The following is a 21,032-nucleotide window of genomic DNA, read 5'->3' on the forward strand; positions in this document are numbered from 1 at the left end:
TTTCTTCCACACTTTTCCCTTCCACTTAACTTTCTATTAATGTGCTTTGATACAGCACTTTGAGAACATCCAACTTCTTTTGCAATTACCTTTTGAGGCTTTCCCTCATTGTGGAGGATGTCAATGATGGTTTTCTGCACAACTGTCAGGTCAGCAGTCTTCCCCATGATTGTGAATTCAACTGAACCAGACTGAGAGACCATTTAAAGGCTCAGGAACCCTTTGCAGATGTTTTGGATTAATTAGCTGATTAGAGTGTGACACTTTGAGCCGACAATACTGAACCTTTTCACAATATTCTAATTTTCTGAGATTCTGAATTTGGGGTTTTCATAAGCTGCAAGCCATAATCATAAAAATTATATCAAATAAAGGCTTGAAATATCTTTGCTTGTAATGAGTCTATATAATATATTAGTTTCACCTTTTAAGTTGAATTACTGAAATTAATGAACTTTTGCACGATATTCTAATTTTTTGAGTTTCACCTGTAAGTGCAAAAAAATCTTGATTTCAGTAATGATGTTTACAGAGTTAACTGATACACCATGTGACCCACGCTCAGGTGACAGTGGTATACGTAATTATGTCAATAGGATTTAGAGATTTCAAGAGAACGTTGTCTGAGAGATTTAGCTTTATTGGCAGTATCAATGTTTGCAGTGTCTGCATGTGATATCAAACATGTGAGTTTGAACACAGGCAGAGGTGGCATTGATAAAGTTCATATTTTGTTGAACTCACATTTCACAAGTTAAAACAAAATGAACCAATGAATGTGATAAGACAACAGAATTTATGTTTAAAGCATTTTATTGCATTTGTTTTTCTTGGTTTGTTTTGTACAAAACGATACAAAATTCTGCAACAACAGTCAGCAATTTAGCTTTGAGTGAACTGCAATTAGTCACATGGTACAGTAAAGTGCTTCTTTAAATCAATACCTATGTTTTCCCAGGTGAGGCCCCATTTCCAATTTTATCCCCAATTAGTATTTTGGACTAAATGAAAAACTTTGGAAATTGGAAACGGACAAACAGTGCTCTTAATGAGGGTTGAAACACTCCAAAAGACTTCAGGCTGGAGAGTAATATTAAATAAAAAAAAAGTGCACCTGAATACTCTTTATCCCAAAAATCTTTGGGTGGAGGGTGGGACATCATATTACGATACTATAACATTTGTTTTGTAATGGCTGGTAATAGGATGTGTAAAACACAGACATTTAACTGCAACTGAAACCCCCCTAAAAAAATCTTCAGAATACAAGTCAGATTTGTTAATACAAGGCAACCCATACAACTGTATAGGTAAAACAGTGGTGAATCTTCTGTCAGAGGCACAGGGACTTTTGAGGACCGGTGTTCTGACAATCTGTACTACCTGCTCGGGATGTGCTACCAGCAGTAAAAACAGTGTTACGTAAAGTTAAAACATGGGTAGCGCATGTCGAGAGGATGGGAGAACCTGTCGGTATGTACTAAAACAGCATGTATTAAAAACCTAACAAGCACATCTTGTCAGGCAGATAATACCAATCAGGATGTGCTACCAGCATAAACTATCAGATAGTGTGATATAGTGTAAGGCTGCACTAAGCTCTAACCCTACCTCAAAGCCTAAGCCCAACACTAAAAACAAACGAATATAGCATTGGTAGCACATCCTGATAGGGAGCATATATTTTCAGGACACCGGCCAAGCACCACAGACACTTCAGAAAATACAAACCCCAAACATTTGGGATATCTGCAATATAACAAAGCAAAAAGAGAAAAAGACAAAATACAGAAAAAGTCATGGAAATTGTATTTTCCAGACCAAAGATTGCTTTAAATGTCAGCTTGTGAACGCTTTTGTTTTCCATTTGTACATATTCATTGTAGCAAAGTAGTTTCCTGAACAAAACAAGAGGAAACCGCTGCACATACAATTTAAGTCTTACTATAAGACATAAAACCCCCCACAAAGATGTATCTGTAAAAAGATTCTTAAAGATAAGAAAGAAAATCAGTATAGGTTACAATCAGTGTCATAATCAGCATAATGGCTCCTTCAAAACCAAGGACTGCCATTAGGTTTAATATATTTTAGAGCTGTACACAAAAGAACTAGTGACGCTCTGAAAACATTCAACAGGATCATATGCTTGGGTGATTTCAACTCCCATTGGTGACACTAATGCTTTCAGACACTAATGCTTGTTGATTCATAAAGACTTCATTGAATCCAGATCTCTGGGCCCAAATGCACCTCTGACAGAGAATGGTGATCTATTGCTCCACTTAACTAAGTCCATGGTGTCTTTTGAATTCAGCATGGGAATGGTTAAAACTGATCAAAGATCAGCACTCCCAGACATGCGCTGACATTAAAGCATTAGATTTTAGATACGCACTTAGAGAAAATTTGTTGCATCTCCCTAAAGCAACCAAGCCACCAATAATTTCGGGGAGTTTAAACAACCCTGAAGTCACATCGAAAGCAAGAGCAAAACCAGTAAAACAATAGATCTGCAAGGACCATCAGACTTTTGTTTACTTCATTAGTTTTTCCTTCCTTTCTTTCCTCTTGCTCAAGTCACATTTACTTACATTCTGCTCTCTCTTTACAGCAAATAATCAACAACCATAAGTAACAAAAAACAATAAAAAAATGAAATAAAATCATTCCAACATACAGCACCTGCTTAAAAATAAGATATAAAATCATATTTTTAATAAAAAGTTAAACAAAACTCTACAAGTTTGAAATATCAGTGTGGCACACTCTGAATTGGAGTCAACTAGAAACATATAAAAACCAAAGTAAACTTTCTTAGACCATTTCACTCATACATCAAAATTTTCTTGGAAGACTTTCTTTTTTTGTATAGTTTTATTTATTTATTTTTTTATCCTTTTTTTTCCTGGAATGCTTTTTCCATTTTTTTTAAGTTACACTATTTGAAAATAGATTTCTCCATCCCCTCTTAATATTTAGAATCGTTTACTTTTGGCGGCACCCACAAGGTGATGGTTTAATATTTCCGTACAATAATTGCCCCCCTCAGTATGGAGGCCACATGCTCAAAGCCTCGACTCCCAGATACCAGCCATGGTCATTCACATTGGCAAACGTGTGCTTGTGCAACCACCTGGATGTCTCCCGGCATGCTCTTAAACCCTGTTGTGCTCAGAAATCTTCCTTATTAGTTTTTGGTGACAGTTCAGTTACAGGGAACTGTTGTGGTTTTCTGGTCATCGGTTCGGATGCAAAGTGGGAAAACTTGCATTGCAAAAAAAAAAAAAGAAATATATATATATATATATATATATATATATGTGTGTGTGCTGCATCTTAAAATGGACAGCATTTGTGGCATAATGTTGATTAGCACAAATTATTTCTACTTTCTTTTAAAAAAATTACAGTGGTTACAGTGACTTGCATTGGAAATGGGGGGTATATTTTTGGAAATCAGATCATTTGGATCATTTGAAATCAGAAATGTGAAGCTTATCGTTTTATAAAAGCACTTACATTAATTCTTCTGTTAAAGAGAGTAAGATGCATTAACTGGGGTGAGGCACTATTATCAGAGATTCACTCCACTTAGATGAGATCTCCTAAAATAATGCCATTTATAACAGCCTTCATCAGCGTTGCATAAGCACACACTAGTATCTTCAATATCTGCTCAAAGGGAGGGGGGAGCGCCCATGCAAACTTACAGGCAGAACATTCATAAAACTAATGCATTTCTCGCAGAGAAAATTCACAGTGGATCCAGTTGAAACGTGGAAGCAGCACAAAAAAATTGGTTTGAGTAGGGGTATTAGACCTTTGGTATCTGAGCTGGTATCTTATGCTCTGCCTTCAGACAAATTTCAGAATGGCTGATGTAACCCAGACTCTATTCTAAATCCAGTCCAGTTCAAATGCCTAGAGCTGTCCTGGTGACCTTTGTTCCCGGGCTGTTGAGTTGATCAAAGTGCTGTTGGAGCTCTTGCGACAGTGCTTAAGGGATCTAACTGGATTTGGGACAGGCCTGAACCAAACCATTGTTTAGTAAATAGTTGGGTCTTATTCAAGTGAACAGAGGAAAGGGAGAGGGATGTTTGCACAAAGGTAGCAGATACTCAGCCTTTCATTTGTCCATCTGAAATTTGGGAAGCCCAGCTCAACCAATCAAGCACAGTCTCCCACAATGACCAGCGGTGCCAGGAGCTGCCTGAGCTCGGAGGCGGAAACAGGTGCCCCCCTCAGCAGGCTGTTCCTCTGTCTTCTCTTGGCCAATTTGGAATTAGATGGAGGGGAAATGCGCATAGATGTGGCACCAGCCGTGACAACATGAGGAGGGTCCTGCAGCTGCTGCTCTTCCAGGTCGTCTTGCTCAGCCAGTTGCCGGTTCATGGCAACTGCCTTGCCTGCAAAGAACGTCAAGTCCTTAGTGCTGCTGTTCCTGTGAGCATGAAAGGACAAGGTTAGTCTGACATTTTCAAGGGTGACACAATGAGTATCATGTGAAAGTCAAGACTACTCCAACTAGTACAGTCTTAAACTCACCTTTGGGGAAGGATCGAGGAAGGGAGACAGTCAAGTGCACCCTGAAAAGACAGACAGAAAGTTAATAACGAATTCTTGGTTTTTAACATTTCCATTAGAAACATCCAGTTAAAAACAAAACATTGGGCCCCTTACCCCTTGTACCCAGGGGTGCTGGAGAACCTGAGCAGCGCTGAGACGCTTCTTGGCGTCTCGTACAAGCAGTTTGGAAATGAGTTCTTTGGCACTGGAGGAAATATGAGCCCACTCTTTCTCTGGAAACTCATACTTGCCCTCCTGGATGCTCTCAAACAAGGTGTTCTGAAATTAATGAGAACACAAGAGATGACCTTTATTCATTTAACCAATTGAAACAGAACGTGAATTGTTTTAGTGTAAACATGCACTAGGATTAAGGTGAAGACGGTCCACTTTCATAATCCAGGGCAGAGAAACTTATTGGATGTATGTTTGTAACAGTGCACAGTGGTCACGTGAACTGGCAAGAGTGAAATGTACCTGACACATTTGACAAGGTTCTCCGTTCTCCCAACCACAGTCACTTCCACAGTGACCCACGAATGGAGGGTAACCACTCAACATGATGTAAAGGATGACCCCCAGGCTCCACAGATCACAGCGCTTATCATAGATTGTGGCCTCCTCGTTAAAGGCTTCAACCACTTCTGGGGCCATGTATTCAGCTGAACCACACTATGTTGAATGAAAAAGAAAGAAGGGGTGAGAAGGTGATAAACAACCTCTACATGGGTGATTTCAGTCAAGAGGCATAAACACAGAACTGGCAGTCACACTGATGGAGTGCAATGTAGCAAACAAAGACAAAAGACATAGAGGACAAGGAGTAATTGTAAATTGTGCTTGTGTTCATTCCATTCAGCTGCTCAATTAAGCTTCATTTCTATAGGTTTTTTTTTTTTCAGTGACATGGTTTACATTCTTTCAGCTGACGAATGTCATGTGTTCAGTGCGGAACCCCCAAGCATGTCTTGGACAGACTGTGTGAGAATCACATGGTAAACAGCAGATCGTGGCTGGGGGGAGGGGGGTCAAGTCGATAGATTGACCGTTTGAATGCTGAACAATTTACCCCCGGTTCTAGCTCCCATAATCCTAAACTTGTTTTTTGCCGCAGTCTGGATGAAAGATGCATTGTGGTGTATAGAACCTTAAATAAAGTAACCATGGTAACTATTGTTATGTCACAGATGGGGTTGTGAGTCATGGAGCATTTTAAGGGCTCAGCTGCAAACTCAGATTACTTTGTTCGGTTGGGCTCCAACCACCTCTGCCTGAAACTAGGTCACACATTGGGACAGGAAAAGAGGTGTGTCCCAGAAAACCCACATACCATTTTTGTTTTATTACATAATGGTAACACACTCGCTGACAATTGCATGAAGATGTGCACATCTATGATCTGTTAAATAAATAACTCTCTAGGGTATCAGTTCACTAGTTCAAGAGGACAAACAAGACATTCTTTAAAGTTCTGCAGAACACAAGGTCTTTAATTTTACCTTGACAGGCTGGGCCATCTCACTACATTAAGCACCAATGATTATGCAACTTGGACTGAGGACAGTATTACAAAATAACTTGCTTTAGCATTTTTATTCCAGAGATCTTGATTCCAGATATTTTCCAGATTAAGTCCCGAGACTTATATATATATATCTCTCAATGGTTAACGAAGTATAATAATTTATCCATAAAACAAGCTATAAATTATACTAGATGATGATCAAATGTTAACGTAGGAGGGTGAAATTCAAAGGTTTTCAGAAAACGTTTACACCACAATAGCAAAGGTTGGTATGACCAACCCCCCTTCTAAATGCATTTACAGGTGTTCAAGTGCAACATAGGTCATGTTTTGGTTTGTTTCTCTGAGTTTAAGGAAGCAGTCGGTCTGCACTGCTGGTCTCTTTTGTTTTCCTCAGCCCAGCTGCCATCGTAGCTCCACCTTCCTGCACACTTATGTAATGCTATTTCGCAGTGCAGGAATTCAAGAGCAGACAAAAGCTTCCACTGTTGCACCCAACCCCCATCGACACGGCTGTTTTTGCTCACCACCTCTTTAACACCCTTACATTCAAGTCAACACTTCACAACCACCTCCACTTCTGAACAAAGACTTTTACAAAGCACAACCAATCCAAGGTGAACAAGCAGATAGCATAAACATTGATATATAACTAACCGCATTTACAGTATGTACCATATGAATTTTTTTCCCGGAAATAAAGGAAACGGACTAACCTTTAATTAGCATATGGGGACTCATGACTGGCAGGTTTGTAAAACTGCAGTAACTAAAAAAATCCACACTAAAACGGTTTAAGCCATTTTCTAGGTTTTAGTGTTGGTGTGGTTACGGAGTCCAAGGGGATGAGTAGTTGACATGTGCTCTCTGAAATCTAAGAATATTCCCCTGACTCACTGCCATGATACTGAGCCTATTGCTATCTCTTAGAGATAAGCGTAAGGGGGGTCGGCAATGATAACTGCACAGCAGATTTTTACTTTCAAGACAAACTTTAGTTGTAAGACTAGAACGACATTGCATCAGTCACTTCTGACCAATGCAATTACTGCTTGCAACTCATCTAGCCTAACCCATGTGTAAATCATATGTGGGACTTTCCAAGCTCAGTCAAAGGGAAAGACAAACTGGCTAGAGCAGTTGTGTTGTTGGCTCAGAGCTTTTTGTGGTTGGCAGTGAGGCATGCATCAGCTGTGCAAGTTAGTCAACTATACATAGATAAATACAGATATGAATTTCCCTTGTGGTTATAGGTTAAATGGCATACACAGAGCTAGAACATAACCCAAGGGAAAGCAGTATTATACACAGTTCAGGCAGGAAGGTACATGCAGTCTTGATTTCTGAGAAAGGTTAAGACTTCCTTTAAGCTTCTATAGTAAAATCACACCACAAAAAAATAAATAAAAAAAAGAACGCATGTTTGTGTTCTGTGTCTGCTGGATGGTTGTTTTCTTCACTGTGTAAACTGTGCATTGCCCACACAGCTGAAATTTAAATTACTGCCCTCTGAAGAAAACATGTGGTACTACAAGCTTGCATTAATTTTTTTGTTGTTAAATCGACAGCCCTAATATATATATATATATATATATATATATATATATATATATATATACCACAACTAATGTAACAATGGCACATAAAGGACAATAACAAATCTAATTCTCTTAAAACAAAACACCTAGTGAACAACAAAGTGTTAACCTCTAGGTAGAGAAAGAGCAATGAAAAAAAAAAGAGAAAAGAATCAGATAAAATCCCTGAGATCCTACCTAAGAAAAACATGTTGACTGCATGACCGCAGCTCCTCCCGCTCTCACCCTCCCTCTCATCAAACCAATCACGGACTAGTTGCTAGGTGTGTGTGTGTGTGCTGGGGGGAGGGGATGACACTGATCAGAAGTCTAATGCCAAGGCAGGCTCGAGGAAAGCCAGAGACAAAAACAAAAGAGAAATGGAGTCTAAAATGTGCTGAAGGGGGAAGGTAGGAGCGGAAATTGAGCACAGAATCCTGACATGTTTGTTTTTGTTTAATTCTTGTTCTCCTCAAGCCATTTGGCCAGAAGTAGCATTACAGGAACAAGGGTGAAGTGGGAGCTGTATAAGCTTGAAAACAAACACTGGCTCCAAGTTCAGGACTCAAACAGAACTTTCTGATCTACATTCCATTCCTCCCTCGTGAAGTCGGCCTTGTGAAAGCCATGGTACAGCAAGTTTCTGGAATGCTGATACTCTTTTTCCCCAAGAATTGACTGAGCATACCCTTATCCAAACTATGAAAGAAATTGCTCAATCTTTACCTTTAAGCTTTTTGTTGCAGCACAACAAAAAGACTCCATCCCAAATTTTAAGTGTGTGAGATGCATTAACACTCTACCCCATGGGAAAATCACTGTGGACTACTGGCCCATCAACAAGCACAGGGCATAAAGACTAACCTTTCCTAAGAACCTTTCAACCCTTCAGCACACAAATAGTCCAGCATACAGCGATTCAATGAGCTGTAGGACCAAGCTCAGGTTACCCTTAAAGTCCCATTCTGAGAATTTCTCCTTGTACGGCCCACCTTTTTCCTCCCTCTCTCTCTCTTCGAATCAGCTGTTCACATCCATCTCGACACAACTATCAAAGCCATGTACATGAAGACAGCTCTTTGTTTACATACACAGTGGAGAAAAACTCAAGAGCAGCTCAGTGTCAGTTTACCAATTCTAATATTTTAAAGCTGTTATTCTTTTAAGACTGTAAATCATCTTATCCACAAGTCAGTACAGTCGATAAGCACAAGGATGTAGAGAGATATGGGCTCAATACTGCTGCTCCAGTATCGCACAGCAGCCAATGCAGTGATATGCCTGAATCATTCCAGTCTCTTTTAAAAAGTTCCACTCTTGTCATAAACCCTGTTGTTGACCTCAGTCTTTTCAGAATGATTAAACTAGCCAATGATAATTAGAACTGCATCATTAACGCCACCCAAAGTTGATGAATGGCATAATAGCAGGCCCTTCTGATAATGAACGGCATTGAAAAGAAGTACAAATTGTAGCCATAGACTTAATAATAAAAAAAAGATTTTACGTTTCCATTCCATTTCTCCATTGAATTTAATAATATTTTGGTTTTCAAATCTATAGTAAAATGTTAAAAATTAAACTCAAGCAACCAGAATGTAAGTCACACTTACTGGAGTGAGGAGCTCTGGGGTGGAGATGGGAGAACGATCACTGTTAAGTTTAATTCCACTGCCCAGATCGAAATCACAAATCTTCACAGGAGAAATCTACAAGAAACATATCAGCAGGAAATCAGATAAAAAACTTCTGTGCAGAAACAACTGGCCACAATTGACAGGCAAGATTGTCGAGTGTTTACATTCTGACTGGAAATGCAGAAACCGCAAACTGTCTAAACCACGTAATGCAAAGTGTAGTTTGAATCTCTGACTATGCAAACACATAAATGTAAGAGACTCACCCTGTGCTCATGTTCACACAAGATGTTTTCAGGCTTCAGGTCTCTGTGGGCCATACCTACAGGAGCACAAATGTTAGTCATGTGTTAGTGGTATTCAGGCTAAGTGAGGATTTTCGAAGAGGGCAAAGAGAGCACCACAGGCAAATGTTTCCAACACAGCCTGTTGCTAAGCATGACTATAATTAGCTTCACATCCCTTGACCCTGCAATAAAGATAAGAATAAAACATGCAAGATCCTCACGTCTTTACTTAGAAGTCCAACACTCACAGCAAGCTTGCTGATGAAATACAATCAAGTTACAACTCAATTCGATTTCCAACAACCCCCATAAACTCCCCCATTCCCACTCGTCTCCTGACAACTGTATCAAACCACCCCCAAAGTGAAACACCTTCTCCTTAACTCCCCTTTCCTGTCCTACAACACCCCTCCTCATCAGTCTTGTACCTTTATTGTGAAGGAAGTCCAGAGCACTCGCAATGTCCTGAACCACAATGCTGGCTTCCTGCTCGCTGAAGTATCTCCTCCTGTGAATGTGGGCCAAGACGGAGCCTAAAACATTAGGTTACACATTAACTTCAAGCCATGTGATCTTTACATTCCAGCCGAGATGACCAGCTTAATCAAGACTGGCCTTTGGGCCCCATGAGTGTCTGGATTTTGTTTCTGAACAGTAACATAATACTTCAGAAAATGCACATACCTCCTCTCAGCTTCTCAAACACAAGGTAAAACTTGTCCTCGTCCTCAAAGAATTCCACCAGCTCCAGAATATTTCTGTTGGGTGGACAAAAGACATAGTATTGTCAAGACAATACCACTGTCAAGACAACAACATACAGCCTCACTTAGAAATGACATGTACATTAGGTTCTGGCTTAATTGCCCTCACAATTAAATTGTGTCACATGCAAGATTGTTTACTGAACATGTTTGACTATTAAAGGGTTCACCCAAAATAAAAATCCTAAGATTTACTCACACTTATGTTTTGGAGAGTGATATCATGAGGGTGAGTAAATGACAGTTCTCATTTTTTGCATGAACTATCCCTTTGCCTGCTTGATGGGCAAAGTATATCAGTAATATCTGGGTTACCTGTGGCCCTGGCACTGGTACAGCATTTCGACCTCTCTGAAAACACGACTCCTGCTATGTCCTGGCCTCTTCTCAATAATCTATGAGGTGAAAAACAAAATCCTGAGTTAGCATCAAAGAATAGACACAGGTAATATCCTGAGGTGATAACAGCCCCTCGAAATCTACAACTACTATTGACCATTTGGTTCTGTTACGAATTACCTCCCAAAAGTACTATAAAGAGACAATTAACCCATTTCTTAAAAGACAGAACAAGGCGCCAAACCTCTAAATATAGTTTAAAAGAACAACCCACATTTATGTAAAGGCCAATTCCAAGCCATTTGAAAACATGGGGTACCACTTGTCATTCAAGCATCAATCAATCAATCATTTATATCTAAGGCACATTTAAAAACAGCAAGTGCTGACCAAAGTGCAAAGTCCCACTAATTACACTAAATCGGTGCAGAAACAAGGAATCCACTGCGGACTATACAGCCAAAAGTAACTGTGGACACTGAATCACATCCGCCCCCATGCAAGGCCTCTATGTTTTCCCGAATGTGCTTGTGGCTTTTCCATCACCCTGGATTAGTGGCGCTATTGAAAGTTAGCAGGCAAGCCACAATGTGTATCAGAGTTAAGAATGAGGCCTGTGGGCCAGCGCATTCCTAAAAACCCTGGCACTGCACGGCTGAGTCAGCATTCAATCTTCTCCTCAAATGCCACAAAACAATTAGAGGTTATAATAAATGCTATGGGGACCTAAGGTACATGTTGACAGATTTCACCTAGTCGCTTATGTTTAAACATGTTACCCTATTTGCAGCTCATTTGGAATGATGAGAGAGAAAAACTGTTGGCAATATACATCATACACCACAGAATGGGTGTGAGTGTTTTTGTTGGGACGAATTTAGTCCTATGTATGAGAAAGACAAAGGGGGAGGCATATAGCTCCTTCAGCTCCAATAAATCTCCATATTAGCTTTGAAAGAGGCACTATAGAGTCTTACTGCTGCTCTGTAAATCAAACCTTGCTTGTAAACCCGCTACCCAGGAGCAATCAGGTGTGGAGGAGGCTGAGCTGAGGAGGCTACTGGGTTGTTTTCATTCAGCCTTTGCTTTTGTTCAGACCAGGAGACTACAGACAACGCCACCCCAACCGCATGCAAAGGGGGGAGGGCTGTGCAGGACATCTGGTAAGAGCTGTCTGAAATCCATCCCAGTATAACTGACCTAGCACTTGTAATGATCCAACCCCCCCAGGGATTAAAACACAATCCAATATAATTTTATTATCGTCTTTGTCTGGCTATCTTATATAAAGACTGATTAAATGAAAGAAAACATGCTATATAAAAAGCCCAGCCCATTGAGCACACACACAAAGTCAACAGTTCAAAATGAAAGTAAAAATACAAATTCAACAATATAATATATTTAATGGAGTATCTTTGTGCAAATTAGGAAAACATTAATTTATCTGAGAACTATGTGAAGGGTACCATTTTATATACATGTATTGAAATGTTGAAATAAAATAAAACTTCAGCAAAAATGTAATTTCACAATATTTCAGTGTCCTCAAATAATGTGAAAAGCTATGCGAGATGTTTCATGCACACAATTTTCATTTCCCAATTTGAACTTTGTTTTAAATTCAACAATGTGCGAGAAAGGGGGAAAAAAACTAGGTAAACACATCAAGGACATAACCCCACCCTTGCCCCCCCTTTCTCTTGAGATTTATGTTTTGGCAGACTTGTCAGTACAAAATCCTCCCACCACTGTACGATCTACCAGCCAATGGGACTGTTGAAAGAGAAGAGGATGTAACTGCCTCAAGTTTCTGATTGGTTAGCCTTCCATCCGGTCTGACAAAAACAATGAAGTCTTTTGAAGAAGACTGCACTGAACTTGTAAAGCTTCAGTACCACAACAGGGCAGGCATAGTTGTTTAAACATCTGTGTCTTTGAACTAGATCACCACTTGATTATAGTACAAATATTTTTAACCAACCCTTAAGAGTTAACAATTCCTCATTGACAAAGTTACATAACGAATTCTGTTATATTACCACTATCCCACCACAGTCCTCAGAATTGTGTTCACAGTTAGACCCTAATCATGAGCTCACCAACCACAGCTTGCAGGAATCTAGCATGCCCCTCACCAATCACATTCGACAGCACTAGGCAGAACAAACATCTACAGTCATGTATCCTTGTCAAAGAAGTAAAACAAAGAACTGACCCTGTAACCTTTTTGATTCTATTTAATTCGATTGAAGTCCTTTCTAACAATAGCTTTTGAATGCCATATCCAAGCAGCACGGACGCTTCTGATGGAACAGCCATTAAAACATGCATATTGAAAGTCAACAGAAGCTTTACAATTACATTGCCCAAAGACGTGCCCGCATTGTCCCAGCTCAGCTTAGTTAAATCAAGCTTGTACAAAGTAAAATGCATCTTACCTTCACAGCATATTCTTTATGGGTGATTTGGCTGATGCAAGTTTGGACCCTGGCATAGGCCCCTTCCCCCAGTACCTCATCCTGCAGTTTGTATACATCTGTAATAAAAATAAATTAATTAATTAACCTGTTCAGACCTAAATGGTGCAAATTGCAGCTTACTTTCTCTGCTGACATTTTAACACATTAGTCACAGAGGACAATGAAATGTAAAAAAAAAAAAAAAAAAGGGGCCCATATGATTTTTGAGCATGGTAACTTTGTGTACACTCACCCTCAAACCGCCCTGAGAAACTGTCTGTTGCCCTGCATCTCTTTTTCTTCTTGTTTCTCTTCTTAGCATCAGGGATGTCAATAGGCTGGCTGGATGGAATGTCTGCATGTCACAACAGAGAAAGAAATTCAGATTATAAGTCTGTTCTGTTGTCATTGGCAACAGACACCCACGTATGCAGGAAAGAGGCTTGATTATAAAAACAATACACACAAAAAACAGTGAGAGCTACAGCGGGCTGTACTAATCCAGTGTTTCGTAATATATAAGACAGTGCCTAGATTTGTCCTACATCAAAACAATAAGAATGTGTTATCTTGAAAGTGATGTATATAAACACTGGTGTACGGTCATAAAGCTTATCTTAAAATGAGTTAGTACAACAACAAAAAAACCTACCAAGTCGTTCAGAACAATCAAAGTTAAAGGCCGTATCAAGAAGATGGGATCCGGTTTTGGAAAATTCCTCCGATTCAAAGGGATTTTGACCCTGGATAGGAACATCTCCATGAGTTTTACAAAATATGGATAAACATGGCTGGTTATAACTAAGCATTAATCTTGTTTTATTAACACCTAGACAGTCAGACATTATTGTTTCCTGGTTAAATGTCCTAGAGATATTTATTATTCAGGATTCAGTTTATCTTTTTAGGGCATCTTGGAAATCTATATAACATTTAATCATGTCCTATGACCTCCGTCACCCAAAGCCATGGACTGGAGTTAGACTCATCTCTTAACTCATACAGTATAAATAAATTAAAACAATCTGCACCTATTCTTACTCATAATTCCTCGCCTGAAAACAAAACAATTATTAAATGTAATGCATCTTCTGCACACATACCCTAATTCATGCATCAGGGAATAAAAACTAACTCTCACCTTAAAAGAGCGATGGAATCCGGTAACTTCGGTGATCTTGTTCTGCACCATTTTGTTCTGATTTATGAGACTTAGTTTGGACTGGTGGCTGGCGGCAACAACGGTGGTTTTAGCTTTAGTGATGAATTTCACTCAGCTAATCCGATATCTTGGGAACCTTGGTGCTTTTAACGGGAACTCTGAGGGGGAAGTTTAGTGCATTGTAAGGTTATGCATTTAATAACGCACAAAAATACGCACTCTTTTGCAATTAAATCGTCAGCAAAAAATAAATCACACATTTAAAACTACAATATTGAATTAACATTATCTTTAAAAGTCAGTTAAAACAGCCGGGACAAAATAAGGGGCCGTTCTGACCAAACGCATTCTTCTTGAGCTAAAAAAGCTAGACGAAACGCAACGAATATGACTAAACACGGACGTCTCGAGAGGCGTTTTTAAAAATTGACATTATTTAAACTAAAGTGTCGGTCAGTATTTGCAACGGTCACTGGCGTATATACGTCAAAAACCATTGAAAATAGCGCTAACGGACGGGAATGTGTTCGATGTGAACAGCCCCTCAGACTACAAAGGCAGAAAGGCGAGCACGTCATTAGCAGGTACTTGCAATAACAGGTATAACTGCACAAAAAAGCTTGCCATTTCCGTACGTTATCCATTTTGCCATAAAGGACATATGTCGTTTTCTTTAAGTGACGAAGCTCGGGCTCGTGCACTTGTAACGATCAACTGACGGGTACGACAGTAAACAACGCATCTGAGCTTTCATTGAATGATTCCAAATCAAGATACGATATAATGAAGCAACTGTAATTAATCCAACTGGAGTCCACCCGCATCTCAATCAATTTGGTGAAAGTAAAACTAATGCCAGAAAGCCAAACATCGGCATGTACTGACTTCAAAAGTCAAAATCATTTTCTAGAAATTTCCTGAAAGCTCCCAACAATTTTTAAATCCGAACGTTGCATCGCGTCCATTCAAATCAAAATCATTATCTTATTGTGCTGTCTGGACGTCCACAGCAACAAATAACAGGCCCACAAATCAGCTTAATGTAAAACTCGTCCTTACCCCGTTGTTGTCTTAAAGCTCCAGGCTTGACGCCGTTGTATGAGCCTCTGCTTCGGGAGCAGCAGATGGTGGCCGTGGGCTGTTGGGACTAACTGTGTGGAAGGTACAAAAAGGCATAAAGCAAAACAAGTTTTTATAATCTCACGCCCCTTTATGCCCACCTCCTTTCAGCAAATCCAGCCCCTTGTCCCTGTGAACACGTAGCACACACACATCACACTCATGAAGAGAGAGAGAGAGAGAGAGAGAGAGAGAGAGAGAGAGAGAGAGAGAGAGAGAGAGAGAGAGTCACATGGGCAAGTGACGAATGTTGACTAGTGCTTGAGGAGATCGCTGCTATGCATAGTCTATTTCTTTTTTTAAATTGAACAAAAATACATTAATGAATTTAAACAAAATATACAAATGTAATTTTCAAAAATTATGCAGAGGGATCAAATAGCCATCATATAAATCGCCCATCGTATGTGCTGAAATGCATTCATTCTGACTCTCTGCCTAATGCAATATTCTGCAACAGCTAGTTTAACTGTCCAAATCCCCAAGTGACAAAGCATTAATTATTATTTTTGATCAACTGGTGTGAACAGGTTTTCTGTCATGAAAAGCAATAACCCGTTTCTTACTCATATCACAAATACACATACTGCATATATGTAGAATTCCTCAGTCTGTTCGGGATGGACTTCAAAGACTTTGTCACTACAATTCACACAAAATCATTTAGTTTAAATATTGGCCACCAATATCTTCTCAATTTACTAATTAAAACATGACTTATATAAAACTGGTTTCCACCAAGGTTATTTAACTGTGTGTGTGTGTGTGTGTGTGTGTGTATACACTGGCGGCCAAATGTTTGGAATAATGTATAGATTTTGCTCTTCTGTACTTTTATTAACCAAAGTGGCATTCATCTGATCACAATGTATAGTCAGGACATTAATAACATGAAAAATTACTATTACAATTAGACCATTTTTAAACTACTTTAAAGAGTTCTCATCAAAAAATCCTCCATGTGCAGCAATGACATCTTCGCAGATCCTTGGCATTCTAGCTGTCAGATTGTCCAGATACTCAGGTGACATTTCACCCCACACTTCCTGTAGCTCTTGCCATAGATGTGGCATGTCTTGTCAGGCACTTCTCACACACCTTACAGTCTAGCTGATCCCACAAAAGCTCAATGGGGTTCAGATCCATAACACTCTTTTCCATTTATCTGTTGTCCAATGTCTGTGTTTCTTTGCCCATAACCTTTTCTTTTTGTTGTTCTGTTTTAAGTGACTTTTACTTTGCAATTCTTCCCATAAGGCCTGCACCCCTGAGTCTTCTCTTTACTGTACATGAAACTGGTGTTGAGCGGGTAGAATTCAATAAAGCTCTCAGCTGAGGACATGTGAGGCGTCTATTTCTCAAACTAGAGACTCTGATATACTTATCCTCTTGTTTAGTTGTACATCTGGCCTTCCACAACTCGTTCTGTCCTTGTTAGAGCCAGTTGTCCTTTGTCTTTGAAGACTTTTGTGTACACATTTGTATGAAATCTTTTTTTTGTTTTTTTGGCAGTTTCAAGCCTTCATTGCTCAAAACAATGATTGACTGGCAAGTTTCTATAAGCGGTTTCTTTTTTGCCAGTTTTGAGATATGCCACTCTTTTGCATACTGTGGCAACTCAAAAACAATCACAAAAACACTGTAAGTTTAATTTAACAAACAAAATATCTTTCAACTCTATTTGATATTAGCAAGTGATTTTAGTACCAAATTAGCGATTTAGCATGATTGTTGGAGTGATGGCTGCTGGAAATGGGGCCTGTTTACTGTAGATTTGATCAAAAATGACTTTTTTCAAATAGGGATGGTGCTGTTTATTTTACATCAGTAATGTCCTGACTATACTTTGTGATCAGTTGAATGCCACTTTTGTGAATTAAAGTACCAATTTCCTTCCAAAACAGCAAAATCTGTACATTATTCCAAACTTTTGGCTGCCAGAGTATATATATATAATTTTGTTAAAGTCTGAATGAAGACTTTAAATCATGAATAATGAAGACTTTAAATAATTACAGATATTATGCCTTAATTTCTGTTACAGCATATTTTCTGTAAGGCTGCTTTGAAACTGTGTGTTGTGAAAAGTGTTATACAAAAAAAAATGACTTGAGTACTTTTATTTTAATAGTTGTTGCAATATGTGGTCCCACTTTTTATTAGGTGTCTTTAACTACTATGTACTAAACACACACACTACATTGTATTTATTATGTAACTACATGATGTTCTGCAAAATTCTCACAAGATTCACATTTGCTGCTACTGAGAATACAGGTAAGTTTAGGAGTAGGTTTTCTAGGGTTATGCCTGTTTTACACTGCACGCCGAAGCTGTACGTGAGCCGAATTGAAGCAGTTCATCACAACAATTTTGTTGCAAAAAACTGCTGCACTCTAGACAGAAAATCAAGTTATAAAATGGTAAATTGGAGTGAGCTATTGTTGTGTTACATATGTGGCATAAGGGTTTAGGGTAAGGGTTGGGGTAGAGTTAGGTTTAGGTTTAGGGGTAAGTTTAACAATGTAACTACATATGTAATTAAATGGAGGTTCTTCAAATGTTAGCTCAAGTTAAGTCATTTTGATTTATAGAGCAGATTTGAAAACAACAGAAGTTGTTCCAAAGTATTGTAAAACTGTAGCATAATTTTTAAGACGATTAAGAACAATGCATAGAACAAAATGAAATTAAAATATAAAAAAAAAAACATATTAAAAACTATATGAAAATAATAATATAACAGTCTCATAAATACTTAAAATATTTTCAAGTAAAGTAAATTATTTAGGAAAAAGCATGGATTGTCCACTGATAGAAAAAAAAAAACGTTAGTAGGCCTTCTCTATAAAATATTGATACCATGGATGGATCATTGTCAACTGTCTGATCTTAATCGGAACATTCCTTTCCCTTAACAGGATGGAATCTCAATATAGATGGAGGGAATGTTGAGGATATAGGCAGATTGCTGACACACCCTGTCGTGACACCTGCACGTATTACTGACTTGCTGAGTTGGCAATACATGGTCAGGAATATCTGATCCTCAAGCTGGAGTTAATTAAAGCCTGGGTGATTTTGATCCTTTGAATGAGCTAAGAGAAATAGCTGACATATGAGCCCCAGACATGTGTTGTTAGAAAGTAGTATTACTATCTAAGCCATTTAATTTCATGTGCCATGTGTGTTGTTGGTGAAACATGGCTAAAATGTTCTGGGTTGTGTCAATAACAATACATTATGCTCTGGTGACTCAGGTTTTATTTTCTTAGATAACCTTTGTTATTGTTGCTTAAAATCTTTCAATGCCATTTCTACTGCCTTGTAGGGGTATTTAGGTCTGAGGGGCATTTTGTGACTGGACCTGCAGACTTGTGTGTGTGTGTGTTTTGGCCTATACATTCACCCATGAAAACAGCACCAAACATTACACAAAGTTCAGTACAGGTCCCGGGAAGAGAGAAGCACATGATGAAATTCCAAGTGATGTTGAAATAAAACCACGTGATGGAGGAGGAACAGAGGGTACTCAGGGTTAACAGAGTGGGGCAATCGCATAAGGGTCCAAATGGTATTCTAACTCTCCATTGGGTAGCAATGTGTTTCAGAGTCAACAACAGCAAAACACGTACGTCCCAATAGGGGTCTGTAAGGGTGGAATCTGATTGGAGAAATTATTTGGGTGTGTTAGGGAGAGTAATGTTAGGTTATTCTGTAAAATAGGATCTTGTTTACAATATGAGAGCAGAGATGTCAGCTCTGCATATGAATGTACTGTGCAAGAAAATATGACATTTGTATGGGGAGGGAAAGTGAACAAGTTCCTCATTTGTAGAGAAAGGGAGAAAGCAATGTGTTTGTGTGTGTGGCTGAGAGAAAGAGAGTGTGAAAGGGATAGTGTCTGTGCATGTGTTTGGAGAGGGAGAGGGAGAGAAAGACAGACGAGCATGCAAGTGAATATGTGTGTGCATGTGAGTTTGCACTGATGGCAGTCTCTTTAAGTCTTTTGTAGGCCTCTTCTGTTACATCAAGTGTGTGTAGGTTGTCCGAGGAGTCAGCTATACATACATACGATACATTTTATTCTCTCTTCTACTGTAACAGCTAAACCTTTCCTGGAATCAAACTCTTGGCAGCAGGAAAACATGAGCAGTTTATGCCTAGAGGTGATTGTCATCAAAAGCATAGCTCATTTGACAACAGAATAGACAATACCTGCTTAACCTGAGAGTGAATGACAGTCTGAAATGATTATATGTTATGACTGTAGGGAGTGCACTAAACAAGGCATATATAATTAGCCAAAAAAAATAATATTTAATGATTGAAATTAATCAAGTTAAAACATTTTGTAGTAAGCATTAATTATGGAGGGGAACCTGGGCTTCCTGTTTTTCCTTTGATTAAAATATTTTTCTGATGAAGCAATCTGCCCTGGGCCCCTATTGCATAAGTGTACTTCCCTTCTGATATCCTTTCTCCTAGAAAGTGGAATTTCTCCTGGAATCATTAGGCCAAACAATAAGCCCCACAATGACAATTGTTGTGAAACACATAGAAGATCTGAGTAAATTCTAAAAATAGGTAATTTCTTGCAAATATGAGCTGTACTTTTGCATATGGAGACACAAACATTTTGTGTTAAGTATTTGCATGACTTCTGTCAGAGAGTCAGTGAAGTTTGTCTTCACTAAAGATAACAGTGACATTAATGCATTGTTGAAAAAAAATGTTGAAGACATCAGACAAACACAATATCCAGTTTGAAGAATTGGTGACATAGCATCACCATATTCTCTATTTAAATATATATATATATATATATATATATATATATATATATATATATATATATATATATATATATATGCTTATATATGTGGGCCCCGGAGCTTATAAAAGGCCCCTCATAAGGGCCCTGTGACTATGAGGGTCCCCAGCCCTCTTATAGGACCATTTTGCCTTCCTGTTTCTAATTAGATTGTTTGAGCAACTCTTTAACCTTTTAACACCGCACATTTCATATTTGATAGATGACTTTCTAAAGAATCTACATCATCATCACGATGTGTATTAGATGTCTACTGTCTCCTGGTGATAGTTTTCATGCTGTACTGGAAGTAGAAGACCTTGTTATATAATTTTACAAAATAGCTACCATCATGTTTTGATGCACTCATCTTTTTTTAAGTGAAATCTTTGCTGATTTAGAAGTAAAATTAACAACGTTTATTTTGCTACTGATATTACAAAATTACTATTTATTGAATTCCAGCAACATATGCTTAAAATTTCATTATATTGTAGAAAAATAGGTTTAAACAGGTTTAAAAAATATTATTTTTAGACTATTATTTCATATTTTAGGCTTTATATCGGATAAAAACGTGTATTATACTCTTCATTACAACTGCATGCTTGCCCAACATTACAAAAGATAACTTGTCTTGGGTGGTTGGGAAAAATAAAATATTGCTATTTTACTTTGTGTGGTTCAAAAGTACTGATTAAACTAGATATGTAACGTTTGTTGAGACAGCATATAAAGTTAGTCTAACAAAACATTGTCTGAAAGTTTAAGGGGTTTT

At 38.5% G+C, this 21,032-nt stretch overlaps 1 protein-coding gene across 1 annotated transcript; it reads right to left on the minus strand.

The window, feature by feature from the left end:
* Positions 1 to 795: 795 nt before the first annotated feature.
* Positions 796 to 15,536, minus strand: LOC127630540 (MAP kinase-interacting serine/threonine-protein kinase 2-like). Its single transcript, XM_052108184.1, has 14 exons — positions 15,382 to 15,536; positions 14,302 to 14,480; positions 13,813 to 13,903; positions 13,414 to 13,515; positions 13,140 to 13,237; positions 10,675 to 10,754; positions 10,280 to 10,353; positions 10,024 to 10,128; positions 9,575 to 9,630; positions 9,285 to 9,380; positions 5,047 to 5,241; positions 4,684 to 4,848; positions 4,549 to 4,589; positions 796 to 4,444 (listed from the first exon to the last, which is right to left on the minus strand). Exons 2-14 carry the CDS (start codon positions 14,350 to 14,352, stop codon positions 4,171 to 4,173), a joined length of 1,428 nt encoding a protein of 475 aa, XP_051964144.1. The 5' UTR covers positions 14,353 to 14,480; positions 15,382 to 15,536; the 3' UTR covers positions 796 to 4,170.
* Between the last annotated feature and the right edge of the window lie 5,496 nt (positions 15,537 to 21,032).

The sequence above is a fragment of the Xyrauchen texanus genome, chromosome 37 (assembly GCF_025860055.1).
Source record: "Xyrauchen texanus isolate HMW12.3.18 chromosome 37, RBS_HiC_50CHRs, whole genome shotgun sequence".
NCBI classification, from domain to species: Eukaryota; Metazoa; Chordata; class Actinopteri; order Cypriniformes; family Catostomidae; genus Xyrauchen; species Xyrauchen texanus.